Source organism: Ruditapes philippinarum, unplaced genomic scaffold, assembly GCF_026571515.1.
Source record: "Ruditapes philippinarum isolate M1 unplaced genomic scaffold, ASM2657151v2 ctg355_1_1_1_1, whole genome shotgun sequence".
Lineage (NCBI taxonomy): Eukaryota > Metazoa > Mollusca > Bivalvia > Venerida > Veneridae > Ruditapes > Ruditapes philippinarum.
Genome location: NW_026861237.1, coordinates 48,513 through 65,993, shown reverse-complemented (window position 1 = coordinate 65,993; position 17,481 = coordinate 48,513). Strand labels below are relative to the sequence as shown.

Below are 17,481 nucleotides of genomic sequence, written 5' to 3'. Positions count from 1 at the left end.
AGAGCAATAACTTCAATTATTAATCAGAGTATTTCACTAGGTATATTCCCAGATAAACTGAAACTAGCATGTGTTATACCTTTACACAAAGGGGGAGATAAGTCAAACCCCAATAATTATAGGCCAATATCTATTCTCCCAACCATTTCAAAAATACTTGAAAGGCATGTTGAAAATCAGCTAAATAATTATCTTCATTATACCAATATCATTAATGAACACCAGTCAGGTTTCCGGAGACATCATTCTTGCCAAACGGCTTTGATCCGCCTTATAGATGCTTGGCTTACGAATATTGATGATGGAAATATAATAGGTGCTGTATTTTTAGATTTTAAAAAAGCCTTTGATTTAGTTGACCATAATATACTGATTCATAAATTAAAACTTTATCATTTTTCTGAAAACTCTGTACAATTTTTCCAGTCATATCTCTCTAACAGAGAGCAAATTGTAAAAGTCAACAACGATAAATCTGAAAGCTTACCGGTTATATCAGGCGTGCCACAGGGCTCAATCTTAGGTCCTATACTGTTTCTTTTATATGTAAATGATATATCAGTCACTACGAATTCAGACATTGATATGTATGCAGACGATTCAACATTACACATAGCTGACCAAAGTTTGAGTAATATACAGTCTGAGTTGCAACTAGACTTACTAAAAATACAGGAATGGTGCACTCTCAATAATATGGCCATAAATCCAGAAAAGACCACGTGCATGATAATTGGATCAAAAATGTAAAATAAATAACATAGGCAATCTTTCTCTGCATATTGAGAATTCGAGTATAAATAATGTTCATTGTCAAAAGCTACTTGGATTGCATATCGATAACTGTCTATCTTGGAAAACACATATTGACAAAACATGTTCTAAGCTTGCTTCTAAAATATCTCTGCTGAAAAGAATTCAAATATTTCTTACACCTGAAATGAAACAATTATTTTATAACGCTTACATTGCCCCTACTTTTGATTATGGATGTATTATTTGGTCCCAATGTAACAAATCAGATCTAAATAGAATAACAAAATTACAAAAGAGAACCGCTAGAATTATTTTAAATAAACCCGTAAAAACAAATTCTCTTGATATGTTTCAAAATATGAAATGGTTATCTTTTCCATCTAGATGTAAATACTTTTCTGGAATTATGGTATATAAAGCGATGAATGAATTAACGCCAGCATATATTTCTAATCTAATTCCGCTATCTCAAAATAAAACTTACTTACTAAGATCAACACATAAAAAAGATATTATGCATAAACGACCTAAAACAAATTATTTGAAATGTACTTTTTATTATTCTAGTATGGAGTTATGGAACACTATTCCTTTAAAAATAAGAAATCTTTCAAGTCTTAAATTATTTAAATCACATTTCAAACATTTATTATTATCTAGAATTATAGAAAATTTACCTATACTATAATATAATATTATGTCTGTCTTCTTTGTTGATTAAGATTTACTGAATGTTGTAATCTTTACAATTGCTTGAATATGTGCGTTGTTATGTTTATGTTTTATTGAAGGCCTTGTTGAAAATAAGATTTTGCATTATATGTGTTGTATCTAATGCTTTGATGTATTGTCTTAATAAGTTACCTTCGTTAAATAAAGAGTTTATTATTATTATTATTATTATTATTATTATTATTATTATTATTATTATATAGAAATGAATAAAATGGGGTAAAAATCATCATAATAATTACTTTTGAAAATAAATAATATTAATTTCTGATAATATACGCCTGAAAAATGCAATATTAGTATAACTTTCAATTCAACGCTTTATTTCATATTTTACAAGTCACTTTCGTATTTTTCAATGTGAGGGAAAGAAAGATCTCAGAACTTGTGTACAGTATAGAAATTATGCAAATAAATGGCGATTAAATCATCATAGTGATTATTTTTGAAAAGAAATATTATAAGTGGCTAATATTATACGTCTACAAACAGAAAATTCACTGTAAAATTCTATTAAAACGGTACAATTCAAATTTTAAAAGTCACTTTCGCTCACTTTCGTCAAAAATCTCACTTTCGTATTTTAGGCATACCGACTTTTACGAACGCAATTTTTTACATAAACACCGGGACGAGTTAGATAACAACAGTCGTTCTAACAGACAGGTAATAATGAACTTAAAGTTAATGTTTTTCGGTCTTTATAACAACGTTTGTCTTTAATTTTTTTAGTTTGGTCTTTATACAAATTTTACTCAAGCTTTTTTGTTTATAACTGTATATTTAACCGACATCTATTCGTACTTTATGCATCTCGAAACTGTGCTAGGTTTCTAGATATCTTTAAACATTTTTTAATTTGCTTTATTTTTGAAGTTGTGCGACAGTAAAGTTATGGGTTAACCCCATTTGCAAATGCTTCCAGAATTTTGGGAGTTGTGCACTGTACATAAATAACTATTATTTAACCATTCCGCAAAGCCTATGAATGGAGACAAGTCAGTTAAAATAATCGTCCATTTTTTATTTGACATTTTCTGTATTAAAAGTGTCATTTGGTAATTTATGCACCCCTTCTGTTTTCCCTCGGAACATCTCGACGATTATTGTTTAGCAGAAAAGTTGCGATTAATCTGTTACATAACACCCTGCCTATTATCGTTGGTTTAATCATATTTAGCTCAATTGCGTAATGCAAAACATGTTCTTGCAACTTAACAGGGTTGTCATTAACATTTTGTGCAGAAGGTTTGTTTTGAACTTGAGGCGGTCATTTCTGTCTTTATCATGCATAACAAAGAGTGTTTTCTTAATTTTGAGGCGGCCCATAATGCATTTGAGACAGGCATTTTGGCATCCTGCCGCCTCTTAATGACAACCCTGCTTAAACAGGGCTTTTTACACAGGTTGGGAAAGCAGCTCTACCCTTGATTTTGGGGAAAAAATTACACTGTATATATGCTAAAGGGGAAAAACTGTAAATTGTAAATTCAATTTTTTGGGAAAACAGTCTGATTTTAAAGAATTTTTCTTGGGGAAGCAGCCCATAACGGCCCCTGCTATGGAAGGAAAAAAAAGCCCTGTTATATTCATCACTTTTGAGTTAGCTTCCTGGAACTAACCAGTACTGGTGTAATATGAAGAAACATGGTCGTGACTCGAGTAGGGCTCCAACCCATGATCTTGGAGTTGAGAGGCAGACGCCTTAACCACTAGGCCACCGCTTGCCTATTATTATTGAGCTATATTGAAAATGGTGGTGTCCAACTAGATATGGCACTGAAAATTTCACTGATAGGTATAGAAAGGGCGATTCAGGCAATAACTTTGCCGTGTATATTTCCATTTCGCTCTCCCAATTGATCAAAGAGAAGTCAACATCGCCGATAAAATCTTAATTCCAAAAGAGTAATTACTTGGCAATGTAAAGAGCAGAGATTGTATCCGCCCATATGACGACTGCTAATTATCATTATCCAATCAGAGCGTCGCTTTATACTACCCTTCTATCTGTATGCAAAGCGATAGACCGCCTACTCTAAACAGTAAATAATGAGAGCATCGGCCCGAAACGGGTATAATTGTGTGACAGTTTTGCGAGTTTAATACGGGATTTGGCGATAATTATAGATTGTTTTTTCCCGATCATCTAAACACGTGCAAATCTTCCCTAATTGATATACACCCGGTGTTTAACCTGAGTAAAGGCGATGTGCAATGGGTTTTTCACGGTTATCACATAACTGTTAGTCAATTAAAAATAATCAATTTCATTAATGATCAGCGACCAGATTTTTTCATCATAGTTTTGAATGATTTCAGTCTGTTAACATCGATTAAAAATTGTTATGTCGCTCACGTCATGGCTACAGGACGAAATGCCCAAACCTAGCAATAAAAGAAAGTTACTGATTCTGATACACCTACGCGAAAATTTAAGAAAGCCAATTCGCAAAAATCTTAGGCTTGGTATGTTATTAGACAGTGTGAGTGTTTGGCATTGTTAGCTTTGTAGAAATGCCAAATTTGACACAGCTTACGCACGTGGGCACGACAACGAATCATGATTGGCATGCTACATATCGGTCGTATATCATGTGTACATGTATAGATCTATAACAACAAAATTTGTCAGGAAAGAAGTGTTCTTATTGTTTCAATATATATATTTGTTTTAATGTCATAAATATGACGCTCAGTTTCAGATTTATCAATATTGAAAATTTCAAAAAGCATTATTTATAAAGATATTACCGAGTTTAACATTTCATGAAAATAAAGGGAGGTAATTAGAAATTTATTTTCTATAATTTCTCAGTCAAATTTTTCAATAAGAAATGAATGTATATGATTTTAGTGATCAAATATATTGTGCACATATGTTTGCAGTACATATTTTACATATTCTTCGATGTTTGAAAATTGTTTCATAAGCATAATTATATGCACATAAATGTAACATTACAACATACAAGATCATAACACTTCCGACTTCCCTTCGACTTCCCTTCGTGGCGTGCAGTCGCTTGGAAGGCATAGGTCACACCAGATGGGTGACCTAGTTAGGTCACTTAGCTGGTGTGACCTAACCAACGACGAAGGGTGTGGCCCTAAAGAGAGCTGCTGCTCCCGGAAGAGGTGCCTTTCCTCCTATTGTCATTTGTTCAACAAGCGAGAGAATCTGGTCCTAGGGAAGGCCTACGACGATCGACAGCTTGAGAAGACCTCCGTCGCGGCTCTACGACATCGACGACGTTGCAGGCGAATAAGTCCTCCGTTGCAGGCTCTACGTTACCAGCAATCGTAATAGAGGCCGACTAGTCTGGGACATATGGGAAACCGGCGCCCAGTATAAATAAAACCAAAAACACACACACACAAGATCATAAAAGAAATTTATGTAATCAGAACAGCTAGGATAGACAGATTTTATTAAGGTAGACCATGGGTAATGCATTACCTCCACTTTGAAGAGTATTCAAATAGGCTAAAATCACTTGTCAACTACATTGAAATTGAGGGGCGTGGGTTCAAACCCCAGAAGGGGCAACTTTTTTTTCTTTCTTTTCTTTTTTCTTTTTCACATTATTTATGTATCTCTCAGATCCCTTATGGAAGAAAAAAGTGTTTGATTTAAATTATATAATTATTGTAGGTATTTATTCGCTAAAAAATGTCAAATTTAATAGCAAATATGATACCAGATATTTTCAAAGTTTAACAAAATAAAAACTACACAGTAAAAGTATTTTATATTTCGCATGATCAACCAATATACTTTTAAGAAAATTCAGGCAAACTTTGATTACAGTCCCTCATTTTGGTAAATTTTAGGGATATATTGAATAAGGCTTTTATATAGGGAAATGGTCAAATAAGTGTTTAAAGTGGATGGGGTAGGGTAACTGTTTTTAACAAATGAAAAACATTTTGTTTAGAAACACATTTTGCTCGTGTTATTTGTTACCTGAATGTTATTGTTTGTTTTTGAACAAAGAGCAATAGGAAAACATTTCTCGTAATGAAGATATTGTAGATTATTTAAAGTTTCCTCATTTCTGAAAAAAGCCCTTCTAATAGCAAAGTTTTAGTTCAGAAATATATCCATAACTCATAAACCACACGGTAAATTTCATTCAAATTTTGCATACAGGTGACCTTTAAGGTCTATAACTGTCCTATGTTGTCAATTTTACAGGTAATAGATATACCATTGCTGCGTTGACGATTTCTGGGTTTGCGTAAATTATACCATAATCACGTGACCTTTCTTATGCCTTAACCTCACGAGACGAAGTCGAGTGAGGTTGCATAAGAAAGGTCACATGATTATGGTATAATTTACGCAAACCCAGAAATCGTCAACGCACCAATGGTGTATCTGTTTTAACCTATAGCTCCGCCCAGAAACACTTACTCCTTCGATCTTCAAAACTGAAAATTATACCATAGTCTGGGTATGATATAATTTACGGTTATTGGAAATTATACTTGGAAGAATTTTACATAAGAAGCGCTGAAGAGCTATAGGTTAATTCCTTATAGTGCCCATTAGCCATGGTCTACCTTAATCAATATCCAATGTAACTTTATCTTCTATTAAAAGTGAAGAAAGTAAAAATATAAAATTAATCTGGGACATGAGATAACTCTTATGTCCCAGAATTAATTTATTGATCATATTTTTTCTTGCACATTATTATCAATAAATCTACATGAAAATATATAAACAAATATTTAGAGAAAGCTAATAAATAGCTGATAAATAGATTAATTGTGTTTATATTATAGTTAAAGGATGTATAGCCATGCATGTTAATGCATACACATTGGGTTGTTTCCCTTCTCCCTATTTTTCGCGAGGAAGTCACTTCTCCCTAAAATTTCCCCCCAGGATGAGCCCTGATCACCCTTATTAAATAATCAAATTTGGGTCAAATAAATTATACCATTTGTTTGACATCTATTTTTTCTTTATATAATCGATATAATTTGTATAAAGTTAATTATTTTATTTGTAATTTATCAAAATATTGTAAATACACTTGAATCAGTTGAAATTATATGTACTTTATGATTAATTCGTCAAACGATCGTGGGGCAGTAAGAGTCCCAATTCGCGAAAATGTAATATGGTGAAAATGTAATTTCTCGAAAATTTATTTTTGCGAAAAATGTAATTTCGCAAAACTTTGCATTTGGATAAACGGTAATTGGCAAGGGGACCCGAATGTCAACTTGAACAGGAACCAAAATGAGACATAAAATCTGAAAAAGTAATTCCCGGCGTGCTTCGATAAATAATAGTGCAGGTTACCTGCTGATACTGATTCCCGGCATGCTTTAAATATTATAGGACAGGGAACCAAAATCGCCTCTGAAGAACAGGAAAACTTATTTATCATTACTCAATACAGTCATCAAATTTAGCACGGCCCGGTGGCCCATAGCCAGTGAAAGTTAGTTCGGGCCAGTGATAATTTTAAGAAAATTTAGTTTAATATCAGACCTGGAGATGATTACATTGATCAGTAATTGATTTAATTACAATTACTTTCAGATTTTATTGTAATTGATTACAATTGATTACACAGACTTGCCTCTGTAATCAATTAAATTACAATTACTTTGAGAAAGTAATTGATTGATAATTGATTACATTTCATGTATAACTATAAACAAAAGTTTCTTAATGCTATTTAATATTTACATTATATACATTATATACACAAAGGATTTCCAGCTCATCAACTGTCATCATTTTAACACACTTTTAGTTACTGTCACATCACTTTATCATATTTTAGCATTGCACTTTAGCATCATAAGTTCATGAAACCGTCTGTCAGTCAGACTGCATCTATCAGGACGGAAATTTTACCCGCAACACTAAACAAACGCTCTACTGGGGCCAATGATGCAGGAATGGTCCTCAGTCTTCTTGGTGTAGGTTTCATAATGAACTCTCTGCAACAGAAATTTTTAAAAGTGTCTCTGCAACAGAAATTTTTATAAGTGGTCAATTGTACAGTATGCTGTATACAGGTGTAAAACAGGTGTGAAAACAATAAATTTTTATATGGGAATTCAAAGAGACAATAGACTTTACAAAGAAATTATCAGTTTCTTTACAAACACTTCAATGGTACAACAGTATCTATTACAGTATAATATAGACACATTGTCTATCACCTTACAAAATAACTGTTGCATATAATTAAAATATGGTAATATGCATCTGACATAAACTCTACAATATACAAATTTTTAGTAAAGAAGTTATCTACATCGTTTGAAACTTTTTAAAGCATGGTTTATCCAAAATATGTGAAACAAAATTTAACATACCTTTATGTGGGTAATGAAATTTGAATGTGCCTTAGTGTTTCCATTTATCTTCTTAGGGCACAATTTGCACTGTGCTGTCACATTTCCAGATGTTTCTTTAGGACATTCAAAGACATCATAAATCAAATGATTTGACAAATTTAATTAGAATACCAGCCAAACAATGATGTCTATCTTTCAGTTAGAATTTGGTTAACTGTATGGATTAAAACTTATTTCTTCATTGTGAGTGATGTCTTAAGATGTCTCACTTGATATTTTACTACCTTAGTTAAACTGTAACATGTGAAATGAATTATTTTAATTTAAATAGTTTCATGTAAAATCTGAAAGTAATCAACATCAATCAAATTGTAATCATAATTACAGACTGAATTTAAGCTGTAATTGATTAATTGCAATTAATGTAATCAATTTTGAGCAAGGTAATCAATTACATGATGATTACAGTGTAATCATGTAATCAATTAAAAAATCGATGATTACGATTAGTGATTACCCCAGGTCTGTTTAATATATAGTAGAATAAATTCAAAACTGAAGTTCAAGTTTCAATCCATCACTTAACCGGTACTCACATTACCATAATGTTTGCTTTACGAGCAGGGCCTTTGGGGCAGCTCTTTGAGATCGCTATTAGTCAATTTAGTCACTCACAGACACTAGGGGTGTGGAGCTCAAAATGCCCTTACATTTAAATAAAATGTATATTTGTTAAGGGTATGGATCGTTGGATAAGTGACGATCCGATCTGACCCACGATTCAGCACTTGCGATTCACAAATTGAAGCACGAATCTTTTGTTATCAAGACACCCATAAAAACATGAACATCAATTCTTAAAACATGTTTATTTTTCTTTAAATAATAATAAAGATTAATTTGATTAAACATAATATGCAAATATAAACTAGGTTATAGGTTGAAACGAGAAGCGCCAATATAAAATTCCACCAGCAAATTTTCTTTAAATGTTTGGAAATACTTAGGTATTTCAATTTAACATGAGAAAAAAAGCAGTTTGTAAAACATGCCACGGCAAACTGACTTATTACGGTTGTACAAGAACTTGTCTAGTCACATGAAATGATAAGTATTTCAAAATTTCGCTAATTTTGGGTTATTAAAAATAAACCGTCTTCGATACATGTCACGTAACCGTCGTTATTATAAATCTATACATAGCGACTAAAAATATTGATTTATTTTCATGTAAAAACATAGTGCTTAATAAAAATAAAGTGATTCCTTTTTCGAATATATATGTAATTACTTCCTAGCTCAACATCATGGTACATGTTTGTTTACTTCATGTCTTTAATTGGCGATTTGTATTTAGGTAAACACAGCGTATAATTCATACTTAAATTGATTTTTTTTTACTTTTAAAGTGTGAGAAACAGCGAATGTATAATAAACAAATAAGATCGCGATCCACAATCTCTGGGTTGACGAATATTTTGATTTTTCATTTTGATTTGTGATTATCCGAGTACTCGGCTTCTCGCCCCAGCCTTAATATTAATCAATCACAACACACATACTTATTAATATACCAATCATAAAAACTTAATAATTTGGAGCAATAAAAAACAATTTAATTCGCTTTTTTTCACAGGTTGGGGAAGCAGCCCTGCGAAAATTGAACATTATTTTTGCTTTTTGCTTTTAAGGAGAAGAATTTTTTTTATGTAAATTCAATTTTTTGGGGAAAAACTGCATGATTTTAAACCACACTTGCAACAGAAGGAAAAAGGCTGTGATATCTGAGTGAAACACAACTATTTTCCAGTTACAGTCATGCAGGTAGATTTTGACTGGCGTACAAAATCGAGCATCGCTGATTATACAGTATACTTACTATATTTTTCAAAATCTATCACAACCTAGTAGCCTTTAGCCTTCCTACCTGAATTAAAACTCCATCTAGGCTTATGAGTAGACATATGCACCACCTCTCTCTTAGGAAAATGCAAGTTACATCAGACTACCATAATTAATTATTTTGCCCCCACTGTACCACATTTGGAACCAGCTTCCCAGGAATATTGTCACCCTGCCCGATCTTGACCAATTCAAACAGGTGATGGTTAAGACACAGTATTAGTTGACTTATTGTTTTCACTTTTAATCTTTCCCTCACTTTTACTAAAAAGATACATGTCAACAATGACTTACAAAAAAACAAGTAATGAATGAGAATACAAGTTTACAAACAATAAGCCTCTGAATAGTAAAATTTAATATCAATTAACAAATAATGTATAAATTACAGACATACTTAAGTAATTGTGTAAAATGTGACTTTTACAAGGTCTATTAAACAATTTAAAAATGTGAAAAACAGCATTGACCAGGATGTTGTTGTACTTTAAAGCCAATATCTCACATATTGTGGTTTGAGTGTTTTTGAGATTAAAATATCATCAAAAGATAAAATTTCATGACAGGCTCATGCATTCATATGAAATAAGATGATTAATAGAAAGTAAGCCTTTCTTGACGAAAAAAACCATCAAAGTAGTTTTTATTATTTGCATGTTAATCTGACTGTTATTTTAAACTGTTGCAACGCTGTATTTTGTAAACATTGATCCTTCATTGCAACACCTGTTTAATGGGGGACCTCACAGGCTTGCTATAAATTAACTGATTTTATAAAGTGATATTTTGGTATTAATCTGTATATATCCTGGAAATCTCAATTTTGATTGTCTCAGACATGGGATACACTTTTAGATTGAAGAAAATAAAAAGAAACAACATAAATATTTTCATTAAGTGGGCATCTGACTAGATCACCAACATTAATTTAAATAGACTCCACTGAGGTTTTGTGACATGACAGGACTGAAGATATTTTTCCAGTATTTGTGTACCATTTGATGTATGGCTAGAAGAATAATTTTTATGCAAATTTTTTCAGATCATTCCTTCTGTCTGTTTTTCCAGAATCATCATTTAAATTTCATTGTGCAAAATAATCTAAAAATGAATAGCATTGCAACGCTTTCTAAGAATTACACAAAAAAAATGTCAATTTAATTACTGAGCATATTTCTTTATTTCCCTAAATTGCAGACTTTTCTAATGTATGTAAGAATTTCAAATTTTATGTTTTTAAGATTTTTGACCTCGGTGGAGCTTCTATAATAAAGTCGCTTTCCTAATGACAGCAAAGAATCTGTCCTTTATCACCTTCCTGTTATATTGTTAGCAAAATTTAATAATGATGTGATAATCTGTAATGAAAATAAAAATGTTATTTGAATTAGTGTTTTTGCGACAAGGCTGCATATCTTCCCACTTTATAATTCAATGATAGAAATGTGCAGTGTGTCTACTCACTGAACAGACTAATGTATTAGCAATGATATATTCTATACATTGAGTATTTTGTTAAGTTATACTCTACTTCAGTGTAGGTATTTGATACATATCATGTATGACATGATTCAGTATAAGTTTTATTCAATCTAACTCATCAAAATTTTACATACCAAAAAAATGTCAGTAAGTTATAAGCTATTTTAGCTAATGTATTTCATGTACTGATTTTTACACTCTTCTTATGCAACATTTTATCTGTCTATCTTCTGTTGAGGTAAATCACAGGGAAAATTCAGATATTAAATAATTTAAATGACAGTCTAAACTTACTTTTATGTCATTTAGTATATTATATAAACTGTGTCTGTTTGACTAAAACTCGCAAAAATATAGTATATAATTTTTATCTGTTTGTATAAAGTTTCATTTACATTTAATTTGGTATTTACATCACAATAGTTAACCATTATTATTGAATGGGTTTTTTACAGATAGGGAAAGTGACCCTTGTCATATACATGTATATTTAAAGAAATGCAACAATATTTTTGCAAATAGGGAAGTGAAAATTTTGATTGAATTTTAGGGAAAACTGCATTTATAGGGGGGGGGGAAGCTAGCTAATGGGGGGGGGGCCTTGTTATAAAAGTGGTAAAAGGCCCTGATGTATATATATTGAAGCATACAGTTGATAAGATGATACATGTATAATGTTGTCTAGGTAGGCTATTATGTTGACTTTGTCTTATCTAGAATCATTGCTTCATTAATCTCCTCTTATTGATTTCAGTCAACAACAATCAGTCAGCTAGAATCAACAACAACACCTACACTAGCAATTACCTAGGAAAATTATAGCACAAAACAAGAGGAAAGGTAAGTGGATTTTTTTTAATACAAAAATGCATGGAAGTCAAATGAAATCAGCTAACATTCATTAAAAACATACAGCCAATTAATAAAGTAGATCAGATATATAGGGAAATTTATGTAAGGAGATAAAATTTATTGCACTATTGTTTTTTAAAAGCTAGACTTTTAATACATGTACATTTATGATGTATATAGATACCCAATATCATGGATTTTGAAGTAAATTTAGAAAGAGTGTATGTTAAAGACTGGAATCAGTTTGGCTGTATAATTAATATTTAGCCGGCTGGATACTGTATGTACCAGATATGACCAGTGCTAACTAGATCAGCTGTCACATCTTTACCATCTGAACATGGTCTGTACTGTTGACTGTTCTGTCAGTATAATTATATTTTAAAATTTATTCCTTAAAATGGTAAATGGTCTTATCCAGATTGAAAGATAGAGAAGTCAATTTGAAATGTTTAGTTTGATAAGGTTTAATGATATAACAACAATTACATATATATGTATATTTGTAGAAATATTTGGACCATTTTTGACAAGGGTAAAACCATGTATTTTAACAAGAGCTGTGTAATTTAACCCCCTCCCCCTACCCCAAGGGCTGACGATTTGTCAAAATTATTGACATTTTTTGAAGATGTTTGATAGATGTACATGTATTAGTAATATATCAACTTTTAATAAAGTAAATTTACAGTGTTTTATGAGCATCATTGTCTTATCAGTCACATAGTAAATTGTCATGATAAGATTTGTGAAGTTATAATCTAGGTTCATAGCTGGTTGAATCATTGGTCATGTTAAATATAAAGTAAGAACATTATTTAATATTTGATTAAATATTTGTAGCCATATATTTACATATAAGATTGGATATTGTGTAAGGAAACTTGTCATTTGTGAATTTTTTACATAATTCAACAGGTATTATTTTCTTTATTATATAATTTGTGTAAAATTTGAAATTAGTTAGTTAAGATATTAATTAGTAAATAATGTTTTATTTAAGTAACCTGAATATTAAGTAAATTATTTTAGATATATGAGGAGACATAATCAATATGTAATTAGATATGAACATTTTCATGCACGGGGAATGCATAAATTTTTAAAATTGTCCCAATTTTTTATATATTGAAAAGCCCTTTCAGGAGTTTTTTTGTTACTGAAGGATGAAAAGGATTTTTTTTTAATTAACATTCATCCATGGTGTAAAAAATTTTTTGCAAATTTAAAAAGAGAAAACTGTCAAATTTAGTCTTTTGGGTTTAAAGCTTTGGGAACTTTAAATTCCAGGCCTAAAACCTTTATTTACCCGGGAAAAATTGCAAGGTCCTTTTCCCATTTGATGATTTGGGGGAAACCCTTTTAATTCGTACTCATTCAACACTGTCCTCGCTAAAAGGGATGTACGGGAATTTATAATTTCCATTTTTGTTAGTGAAGGCAAGTATTGGTAACTACTTAAAATTTGCTTGCCCAGGAAAAATTCCGGGGATGGTTTTAAAAAGGGGTGTTTAACGCTGAAACCTGGGGGGAAAAACAAACCCAAACCCAAACCCAAAACCCATGTGCCCTTTTCCCAGGAAAAAATTTAAATTATATTTTTAAAGCAGTTTTTGAATTAAATTCCCTTTAAAGATAGAAATGATTTTAAAAATTTTAAAATCAGAAACATACATTAATTAAAAAATGACTTTCCCCTTTAAAAAAAAAGTCCCAAAAAAGGTAAAATGAAAAAAAAAAAAATGAAATCCTGTAAATCAAAAATTGTTTTAGGGTTTTTTGTTATAAGGATAGGGGTTTCAGTAAATTTTCTGGGGGGGCAGATTAAATAAATTATATCTCAAAATTTTTTTTTTGGGAAATTGGTTGTAATGTATTATAACCCCCCAACAGGCAAAATTTTTTTTATAAACGGGAATATTTTTTGAAATGTTTAAAACTAAACAAATAAATTGACCCAAAAAAACAAAAAAAAAAATTAAAATGTAAGATCCTGTTTTTTCCAGTTAAAGGGCCCCCTAAAATCGTCCCCGGTCAGGGTGGGACGAAATAAAAAATAATCTGGACACGGAAAAAAATTTTTCCGGGTGCTTCCCTTCAAACTATGTTATTAATTATTTAAAACAATGAAGGAAATTTGGGCTTGTTTTTAAAATCAAAATTTAAAAAGTGATCCCCCCGGAAATAATTTTAATAAACAATTTGGGAAAATTTTTGATCTTATATCGCTAAGTTTAAAAGGGCAACCCAACTTTTTTTTAAAGTCATCTAATTAATTGTTTATTGGGGACAAAAAATTTGGGGTATATTTGAGTTCAGACTTAAAGGGGAAAAGATAATCAAAAACCCTAAAAGACGTAAATTTTTAAATGATTTTACCCAAAAAACAAGTGAAATTATTTTTTTAAAATAAAGGAAATTAAATGAATATTTTTTTATAATTGTAATGATGTTTTATTTAAACTATAAACCTGTTGAATTTGTTGACTTTGTCCAGCTTTAAATTTCAAACAGTCTGTTTCAATATCAAAATACAAAAATTGAGTAACCACCAGTATAGAAGCTAGTCAGACTGCAAGGATGTGCACACTGGCCTGGCTCTATACTGGTGACAAAAGCAAGTCATTTTCAGTTGAAACAGGATAATATTTTTCAATCCCAGCAGGATAGGGGTTATAAGGAAATATTAGAAAGAATATTATTAAAGATAAGTGTATGTAAACATACAAACCGGTTAGTTAGAAAATATAATAATGTGTGTAATGCTGTGATTGGCTGATGGACTGTACTCGTTTTTAAACTCTAGTCGTGATCAAATGAGAACATTAAGGCCACAAAATAATCTATGTTTCCTGATTGTAGACTTAGGCTTTAATATAATGTTTGTCTGAAGAGGATTCAAATTTGTGTTGCTTATTAACATAACTTGTGTGTACATCATGGAAGTCTATATATTTTATTTAATATAGCATATAGTTGATTTAACAGAAATCATTTGTGTATTATTATACTGATTATTTGGTAAAAAAAAACAACATTTTTTTCGTCCTTTGACTTCTAAAATAACTGTAAGTTAAAAAGTTGAGAACTTATATAAATCAAATATTGATTTTTTCTCCAGTTGTATAACTTAATAGAAATCAATAAAATGACTGATTTGTATTATATATATAGTCTAAATTCTATTGACCTGTCAATTATAAAATAAATACATTGCAAAAAATTAAATTGAATATGTGATCCATCTTCTGTTCTGTCCATGTACATGTTTGTTTGTTTGGGTTTTACGTCACACTGACACAGTGTAGGCCATTTGGCGACGTTCAAGCTTTACTGGTGGAGGAAGACCTCAGGTGCCCTTCTTTGCATTATTTCAGGATCAAATGGGCACCTGTGTAGAACCACCGACGTTCCGTAAGCTAGCTCACTGTATAGCTTCCTCACATGAAAGAATCCAAAGTCCCTGTCAGGATTCAAACCCACAGCAGTGAGGTGCAAACGGTTTGACGTCAACAACCTTAACGGCTTGGCCACTGACGCCCCCCCCCCCCCCCCCCCCATGTACATGTAATTTACTAGAATTAATATGGAATATGATAATGTTTAAATTATTAAACAGTTTTGAAGTCACATTAGATTAATGTAGAAGTTGTCATCCGCAATAGCACAGTCGGATAAGTGACTACCTGATAATAGAAGCCTGATGTTAAAGGCATGCTGTTGTAATTGTTTTTTCTCTTGTATTTTTTGAAGTACAATTTAATGAAAAACCACTGAGTGTTTACAAATATGTAGACACGGAAGTGAACAACACTGTTTTATTTTGTATTTATTTTATTTAATGGAATCTGATATTTTTTTTAATCAGACTGAATTAATTATCAAACAATGTAACTTGAAATAGCATTAAAGAATTTACTAAAATAAAAGCCAAACAATTTAAAACATAAAAAGAACTTCTTAAATGTTGAAAATATAAATAAGAAAAAACATTGACCTTGCGGTCTATTTACAGCACTTGTGCTATAATGGTCAGTATAATTACTTCAATAATTGAAATAAATAAATTTGATCACAAAATTCTTACTGCGTACAGCGCACTGAACCTTGCTGAAAATCTGCCGACGATTAATATATGTGTGCATTGACCATATAATGTCAGTATGCAAGTGACAGGTTAATAAAATCAAACAATATATATACCAGTATTAAGTAATGCATTACACTATGCACAGTACAATGTTTGCTAAGCCTTGAATTTAACTTAAATAAATTTATGCATGATTATCCGTGTAGAAGTGCAGTAGTGGTGTCAATACTAGATAAGTAAATAATTAAATTTAGTCCAGCTATGTCATTAATTAATTTTTGGGTAAAATTGTTGTGGCCTGTATATCTTAATTAGTTTTTAAACCCTAATTTGCCTGTAATATGCCCATGTGACCTGCGTGCATGTAGACCTAGATCAGCTGCCACACCTGCAGTAAGTTTATTAAGAGGTTAATACACGGCAGGAGAGGGCCGGAAGGTGATAATCGGCCCGCAAAATGAATAATGGACCCGAGGGCTTTAGCATTATTCATTCAGGGCCGATTATCACCTTCCGGCCCTACGCTGACGTGTATTAATGTCTTTAATACACTTGGTAGATCTAATAATAGCATTTCAAAAAAAATAAATGAATAACAAAAATATAATCAAAACAAATAGACTTTGAAGTTCTTTCGTTGAAATTCTTGTCTACTCTTCTACTGTTCTGTACAGAGATGTTTTCTGTTTGTGTGTTCAAAGCAGTAGAACCAAGAAGCAAGTTTTATTTTCATTTTTTTTCGGAATGAATTTGTCGTATTATTTCTTCAAATTCAATAGTAACAAAAATGTGTTTGTACTAAATACGCTTAAGGTCTCATAATAAAAATAAAGCGATTCGTGCTGACAACCTACTTTCACTTTTACAGTTAACTGTTTGATGACGTTAAATGTGACGTCATTGTTTCAGTTTGTGCACGTGCACATGTTCTGCGGGCTGATAACTAGTTCTCGGCCCCGGGCCGCAAACTCATAATAGGTCACGTGACACTCATAATCAGTTGAAATCATAGGCAATTTTGTTACTATATATAGTAACAAGTGTATTAAAACATAATCTGCACTGTGAGATATTCGGCAAGGTTCATGTGTTTGTAATTTTCAAATATTTATTTCAATTTTTTATTTTGGTTTAAATTTAACTTTGAAGGATTATGACTTTTGCATTTATTTCTCTGAAAAACACAAGTCATATTTTGAGTAAGCCTTGGCTTTCCATTTGTAATATTTTTTCCATGAAGAAATGGTTAGTTCATTGTTTTTCTATATTAAAAAATGGTTATACATTATATATAGTAACAAATATATATAGTAACAAATAGAAGTACAAAAATTCTC

The 17,481-nt window shown here is 31.3% G+C and overlaps 1 protein-coding gene across 2 annotated transcripts in view; it reads left to right on the top strand.

Moving 5' to 3' along the window:
* Positions 1 to 2,087: 2,087 nt before the first annotated feature.
* Positions 2,088 to 17,481, top strand: part of LOC132714978 (5-aminolevulinate synthase, erythroid-specific, mitochondrial-like) — a 34,119-nt gene continuing 18,725 nt past the window's right edge. Inside the window, exons 1-2 of one of the 2 annotated variants that reach the window (XM_060697933.1) lie at positions 2,088 to 2,154; positions 11,957 to 12,042. Coding sequence is in view for 1 of the 2 variants with exons in the window: in XM_060697931.1 (XP_060553914.1) it covers positions 12,846 to 12,859 (14 nt within the window). In the remaining variant the exon portion in view is untranslated. Of the gene's footprint in view, positions 2,155 to 11,956; positions 12,043 to 12,784; positions 12,860 to 17,481 lie in introns of those variants that run through there. The other variant, XM_060697931.1, reaches the window with a different exon arrangement.